Raw genomic sequence first — 7522 nt, forward strand, 5'->3', positions numbered from 1 at the left:
GCCTGGCTTAGTTGCTCCGTGGCATGTGGGATCTTCCCGGACCAGGGCTCGAACCCGTGTCCCCTGCACTGGCAGGTGGATTCTTAACCACTGTGCCACCAGGGAAGTCCCCCACATTCTATTTTAAATCTGTATATTTTTTCCCTCCTCCACTAGGCTTTGAGCTCTTTAAGGACAGAGATTCTATATCTGCTGCCCCTAGTAGGTATCCAGTCAATATTCATCAAATGAAAGAATGAATGAGTCAGAAGAATTCTGATTTTTTTTAAATAAATTCTTTCTCACCAGATACTTGGTACAGTTTCAAGCTAAAGAACTGTTGGGGAATTTTCTAGTCCAAGCCCATTGTCTTGATCTAGGAAGGTTGTCTGGGTCCTTGGTATCCCATATTGCTATTTCTGTGTCCATCATCCTCTTGTAGGGGATCTCCTCCTGAGCACGGTGCCCACCTCTGAAGGGTACCCAGAGAATGAACTATGAAGGCAGGGCAGGACCCAGTTCGTCTAACCTCCATCTGGAGTTCTTTTCACAACCTCACATGTAATCAGTGAAGTAGGAGATGAGAGGAGAAGGCAACTGCTTCTGTCTGGGTTGACCCCAGAAAGCTTCTTGAAGAAGATAGGTTTGAACTGGGCATTATAAAAGCAGAGCTTCCTAAACCTTTCCCCCCAGGGCAAGGAACCCCAGGGCAAATAGAAGAGGGAGAATGTGACCCCTGAGGAGGCTGGGAGTGTAGCCTGAAGGAACCTACTCCAAGGAGAAATTTCTTTTAACTATTTTGCTCTGTTCCACTATTCATTCATGTATGCATTCATTCTTTCATTCATTTATTTAGCAAACATAATGCAGCATTAAGTGCCAGACATTGTCTTTTATGAAGACACACAAGACCCTGCTCTCTTGAAGCTTACGTTTTCACGCAGAATAGATGTAAAACAAGTAAGCACGTAAACCAGAAGCACATAAATGATCAACAAGATAATTTCTGATGGTGCTTAAGGCTATGAAAGAAATAAAGCAGAGTAGTTTAGTGCAGAGTACATATACCTCTCTGTGCCTCAGTTGACTCATCTGTAAAATGGAAATGATAATAGAGGTCTACAATTCCAAAATCCCCTAACTGAAAGCTTTGTCCTGATTCAGTTGATGGCAAACACGACTTGATCTGAACTCATTTGGAAGCGCATCTTGACCTGAACCGAATTATGTAGTAGTAGCAGTAGTTGTTCTTCTTCTTTTTTTAAAATCCCACTTAAGAGTGGACGGTCCTGTGCTTCACTGCACAAATTTTTTGTGTGTTTGATTATGAGATGCTGCCCCAGACTCCAGTTGGAGTATTACATAATACGAGGTACATGCATCATATTACCTTCTACGATCCGAAAAATTCTGAGTTCCAAAACACATCTAGGTCCAAAGGCTGTGGATAAGGGATCGAAGACCTCATGCAGTTATTATGAGGATTTAATGAGTTCATATATGTAAAGCACTGAAACCGTTGCCCAGCATATGGTAAATGCTACCTAAGTTACCTACTGTTCCTGCCTTTATCACTATTCTTACATGGGAGGGTATTTAGAAAAGTTGCCTAGAGACGGCCTCTCTGAGGATGTGTCATTTAAGCAGACAGCCAAGGGATGAGAATGACCTGGCTGTGGGAAGAGGAGGAGAAAGATAACTTCGGGAAGACGGAACAGCAAGTGCCAAGACTGGCTCAAGTGCAGAACAGAAAACAGGCCGGATGTCTGGTATGTGGTCCAAGAAGGGGAAAGGTGGTTCAAGGTCAGAGTGGTAGGCTGGAGTCAGAACATGCACGATATAAACAATGGTGAAGACTTTGGACTTCATTCAAAATGTAATAAGAAATCGTTGTAGTTGATCTGATTCGTGTTTATAAAGACTGCTCTGATGCTCTTGATGGATGAATTGTGGAGGAGGAAGGGGGCAAGGGAGAGCAGGTCGGAGGCCAGTGTGTAGTACAGGGTGAGACCTCATGGCAAAGTGGAGTAGGGTTGGGGTAGCAGACAAGGAGAAAAGTGGACAGGTGCGAGAAAAAGTTCAGAAATAAGGGAGAAAAAGACTTTCTGATTAATTTTGCATTCGTTGTAATTTATAATATGTCCATGTATAGAGGCTGCGAATGTCACAGTCATGGTCTCCAGTGTGTTAAGGTCAGTGGTTTGCTGGACCCAGCTTCTGGGAATGGGATCGGAAGAGGGCACCTGGTTCATGATTTGTCTTTGTCATTTATCCATTTGGCCCCCGCCTAGACCTCCCTGGTCCTTAATATCACGCTTAGCAGCATTACTTATTGCCTTTTGATAGTGGGATTCATGAACCCATCATGTCTTCCGACAGAAGCATAGCTGAGGATGGGTTCAGGGTCTGGGATCCTGTTATCAGGGACCATACAAATAGCTCACTGTACTTATCCCCTTTCCCTCTTCTAAAGCCCTTCCCCCGCATCTTGACTTAATCCCTCTTCCCTGAGTGGTGGACGCTTTTCCTGAATCTTTGAGTAAGATTGATGCCCAAGGAAGATACACTATTTAGCTAAGGGCTTCCCATACTCCCGGCCTTTGCCACATCTTCCCAGGGATCTGACTGCTCCAGATTGAGAAGTACAGCCTTAAAAGATAACCAGAATTCTGGTGGGTGGCAATGGTAGGGAAGAGGACTCCAGGTGGAGGGGCTTGCAGGTCAGGGAACTGCAAGCTGGTCTTGGGCTCAGTGATTAGAGAAGCTGGTAGGGGAGTTGTATGAGGTCAACCTAGACGAGGAGATGGAGCCAAATTATGGAAGGCTTTGGACACCGTGATCAAAAGTTAGGGCTCGGGCTTCCCTGGTGGCGCAGTGGTTGAGAGTCCGCCTGCCGATGCAGGGGACACGGGTTCGTGCCCTGGTCTGGGAAGATCCCACGTGCCGCGGAGCGGCTGGGCCCGTGAGCCATGGCCGCTGAGTCTGCGCGTCCGGAGCCTGTGCTCCGCAACGGGAGGGGCCACAACAGTGAGAGGCCCGTGTACCGGAAAAAAAAAGAAAGCTGAGGGGAAATTTTGCTTATTTACCCTCCATTGGAGGAATTAAGGGAAGTAGACACTTGGTTTATTAGATATCAGTATGACTGGTTGATTCAGTCAATTGGGAGGACAGAAGCATTAATGGAGCTGGAAATCTGCTGTAGAGACACAGGCTGGATCATTCCATGGATAAACACCAGTTAAATGAAAACCAGTGTTCTGGAGGAAAATATTGCTACAAGTCCTGAAACTGGAGAGCAAGTCTGTGGTTAAACCACCCTCTACGCAGGGCAAGCTCGAGTTAATATGATGGTTAGTAAAGCTCTTCAAGTGTGTCCCATGTTCCCTTTTAAGGTCTTCCTTCCCAGGGTGCAAGTGTCTCTCATGCTAAACCTGGATGCCCAAGAATCGCCATTAAGAGTAGGTTCCCACATGTCTCAGTTGGCCTGAGGGAGTCTTAGTTTATGCCTGTAGTCTTGGCATAAATTATTAACAGCCCCTCCCTTTTCCTTCCCATGAGTATCCTGTTTGATCAATTGGGGGTCACCCAGGCAGTGCCCTGACTCTCTACCCTCCCCTTTCCAAATTTGTGTAATATAAACCCAATGTGTAGGGAGAACGTTCATCCCCAAATCATCTCGGAGATGATTTCCAAAAACAGTCGAAGAGGAAAGCCCGGCTTATAGATAGTAGTGCCAAAATGGCGGGAGTTGTGCGACCTTGGACAAATCAGTTAATATCGCTGAGCTGTGTCTTAATCTGTAAAATGGGGGTAATGGATCACCTTTGTTTCCCTCCTTAGAATATTAAGAGGCTCGAGTATTGTGAAGGACTCTTCTAATGTGTACCAGAGCAGGCTTAACAAACAAACATTAACTGCACTAAAGTTTTTCTTTCCAGATGTAGCTGCATTTTAACATTCCTTCACCCCCGCACACCCCTCTCAAATTTCAGACTTCGGCAGCTAATTGATGGCTCTTCCATTGCAGCATTCTAAATAACAGTGAATAGGAAAACGCTGCTTCTCCCAACTTAGAAGCTATAATACTGAAAAGCTAAGATGCTAAAAGCTAAATATGTAACTAAGTTTTTTATGAACCTCAGTAATTGACAACTACAGTCATGGGGTGGAGGTCGGGGTGCTGTTTAGACCGGTGAGAACCATCAACCCGGACTGTTTAGTTTCAAATGTAGCAAAAGAGAGGCAGCAAACGGGAATTTTAAATTCTGATTCTTGGTGTATTTTAGAAGGGCGATTTGTTCTTTCTTATACTTTCAGGTGTTTCTAATGTGGACCTCGAAGAGACAATTTCTCATCCTTTTTAACATGATCCTAATTTCCGAACTCCTTGGGGCTAGATGGTTTCCTAAAACTCTGCCCTGTGATGTCACTCTGGATGCTCCAAACGCCCATGTGATCGTGGACTGCACAGACAAGCATTTGACAGAAATTCCTGGAGATATTCCCACCAATGCCACCAACCTCACCCTCACCATTAACCATATAGCGGGTATCTCTCCAGCGTCCTTCTACCGGCTGGACCACCTGGTAGAGATCGATTTCAGATGCAACTGTGTACCTATTCGACCGGGGCCAAAAGACAATGTGTGCACCAGAAGGCTGCAGATTGAACCCAGCAGCTTTAGTAAACTCACTTATTTAAAATCTCTTTACCTGGATGGAAACCAGCTTCTAGAAATACCTCAGGATCTTCCTCCCAGCTTACAGCTGCTGAGCCTTGAGGCCAACAACATCTTTTCGATCATGAAAGAGAACCTAACAGAACTGGCCAACCTAGAAATACTCTACCTGGGCCAAAACTGTTACTATCGCAATCCTTGTAATGTTTCGTTTTCCATTGAAAAAGATGCTTTTCTAAATATGACAAATTTAAAATTGCTCTCCCTAAAAGATAACAATATCTCAGCTGTCCCCACTGTTTTGCCACCTACTTTAACTGAACTCTATCTTTATAACAACATCATTGTGAAGATCCAAGAAGATGATTTTAATAACCTCAATCGACTGCAAGTTCTTGACCTAAGTGGAAATTGCCCTCGTTGTTATAATGCTCCGTTTCCTTGTACACCCTGTGAAAATAATTCTCCCCTACAGATCGACCTAAATGCTTTTGATGCATTGACAGAATTACAAATTTTACGTCTACACAGTAACTCTCTTCAGTATGTGCCCCAAAGATGGTTTAAAAACGTTAACAAACTTAAAGAACTAGATCTTTCCCAAAACTTCTTGGCCAAAGAAATTGGGGATGCCAAATTTTTGCATCTTCTCCACAACCTTGTCCAATTGGATCTGTCTTTCAATTATGAACTTCAGGTCTATCGTGCATTTATGAATCTGTCAGATGCATTTTCTTCACTGAAAAACTTGAAAGTTTTGCGGATCAAAGGCTATGTCTTTAAAGAGCTGAGAAGTTCATACCTCTCCCCATTACATAATCTTTCCAATCTTGAAGTTCTTGATCTTGGCACTAACTTTATAAAAATTGCTGACCTCAGCATATTTAACCAATTTAAAACATTGAAATTCATAGATCTCTCAGTGAATAAAATATCACCTTCAGGAGATTCAAGTGAAGATGGCTTCTGCTCTAGCATGAGAACTTCTGTAGAAGGTCATGGGCCCCACGTCCTTGAAGCATTACATTATTTCAGGTATGATGAATTTGCAAGGAGTTGCAGGTCCAAAAGCAAAGAGCCTCCTTCTCTCTTGCCTCTTAATGAAGATTGTTACAAGTATGGGCCGACCTTGGACCTAAGTGGAAATAATATATTTTTTATCAAGTCTTCTGAGTTTCAGCATCTTTCTTTCCTCAAATGCCTAAACTTATCGGGAAATACCATTAGCCAGACGCTTAATGGTAGTGAATTTCAGCCTTTAGTGGAGTTGAAATATTTGGACTTCTCTAACAATCGGCTTGATTTACTCTACTCAACGGCATTTGAGGAGCTACGCAACCTGGAAGTCCTAGATATAAGTAGTAACAGCCATTATTTTCAATCAGAAGGAATAACTCACATGCTAAACTTCACCAAGAACCTAAAGGTTCTGAAGAAACTGATGATGAACAACAATGACATCGCTACCTCCACCAGCAGGACCATGGAGAGCGAATCTCTTAAAATTCTGGAATTCAGAGGCAATCATTTGGATATTTTATGGAGAGATGGTGATAACAGATACTTAAAACTCTTTAAGAATCTGCTGAGCTTAGAGGAATTGGACATCTCTGAAAATTCCCTGCGTTTCTTACCTAGTGGAGTTTTTGATGGTATGCCTCCAAATCTGAAGACTCTCTCCTTGGCCAAAAATGGGCTCACGTCTTTCAATTGGGGAAGACTCCAGTACCTGAGCAATCTAGAAACGTTGGACCTCAGCTACAACCAACTGAAGACTGTCCCTGAGAGATTATCCAACTGTTCCCACAGCCTCAAGAAACTCATACTTAAGAACAATCAAATCAGGCACCTGACAAAGTATTTTCTACAAGATGCTTTCCAGTTACGACATCTGGACCTGAGCTCAAATAAAATCCAGGTTATCCAAAAGACTAGTTTTCCAGAAAACGTCCTCAACAATCTGAACATTTTGTTTTTGCATCACAATCGGTTTCTGTGCAACTGTGATGCTGTGTGGTTTGTCTGGTGGGTTAACCATACAGAGGTGACGATTCCTTACTTGGCCACAGATGTGACTTGTATGGGACCAGGAGCACACAAGGGCCAGAGTGTAGTGTCTCTGGATCTATATACCTGTGAGTTAGATCTGACTAACTTCATCCTGTTCTCACTTTCCATATCGGCAGCTCTCTTTCTGATGACGATCACAACAGCAAGCCATCTCTATTTCTGGGATGTGTGGTATAGTTACCATTTCTGTAAGGCCAAAATAAAGGGCTATCGACGTCTGATATCACCAAATTCTTGCTACGATGCTTTTATTGTGTATGACACTAAAGACCCAGCAGTGACAGAGTGGGTTTTGGATGAGCTGGTGGCCAAATTGGAAGACCCAAGAGAGAAATGTTTTAATTTATGTCTCGAGGAAAGGGACTGGTTACCAGGGCGGCCTGTTCTGGAAAATCTTTCCCAGAGCATACAGCTTAGCAAAAAGACAGTGTTTGTCATGACAGACAAGTATGCAAAGACTGAGAATTTTAAGATAGCATTTTACTTGTCCCATCAGAGGCTCATGGATGAAAAAGTGGACGTAATTATCTTGATATTCCTTGAGAAGCCCCTTCAGAAGTCCAAGTTTCTCCAGCTCAGGAAGAGGCTCTGTGGGAGTTCTGTCCTTGAGTGGCCAACAAACCCACAGGCTCATCCGTACTTCTGGCAGTGTCTGAAAAACGCCCTGGCCACGGACAATCACGTGACCTACAGTCAGGTGTTCAAAGAGACAGCCTAGCCCTTCTTTGCAAAATGTGACTGCCTAACTTACCAAGGAGACGCTCGGCTGCCTAGATTGGCTCATCCGTGTCCCA

General features: G+C 43.7%; 2 protein-coding genes across 6 annotated transcripts in view; both read left to right on the forward strand.

Moving 5' to 3' along the window:
- Positions 1-7522, forward strand: part of TLR7 (toll like receptor 7) — a 35858-nt gene that overhangs the window by 27362 nt on the left and 974 nt on the right. For 3 of the 5 annotated variants that reach the window (XM_024760037.1, XM_024760038.1, XM_024760036.1), the window contains one exon: positions 4297-7522. This exon is cut by the window's right edge and continues 974 nt beyond it. In XM_024760037.1, the coding sequence (XP_024615805.1) occupies positions 4297-7446 (3150 nt within the window). In that variant the 3' untranslated portion in view covers positions 7447-7522. Of the gene's footprint in view, positions 1-1121; positions 1749-1776; positions 2172-4296 lie in introns of those variants that run through there. The other 2 variants (XM_024760035.1, XM_024760039.1) reach the window with 2 other exon arrangements.
- LOC112409742 (toll-like receptor 8) overlaps positions 1-7522 on the forward strand; it is a 144202-nt gene that overhangs the window by 16042 nt on the left and 120638 nt on the right. The window lies entirely within an intron of this gene.

This window comes from Neophocaena asiaeorientalis, unplaced genomic scaffold (genome assembly GCF_003031525.2).
Source record: "Neophocaena asiaeorientalis asiaeorientalis breed wild unplaced genomic scaffold, Neophocaena_asiaeorientalis_V1.1 scaffold295, whole genome shotgun sequence".
Classification (NCBI taxonomy): domain Eukaryota; kingdom Metazoa; phylum Chordata; class Mammalia; order Artiodactyla; family Phocoenidae; genus Neophocaena; species Neophocaena asiaeorientalis.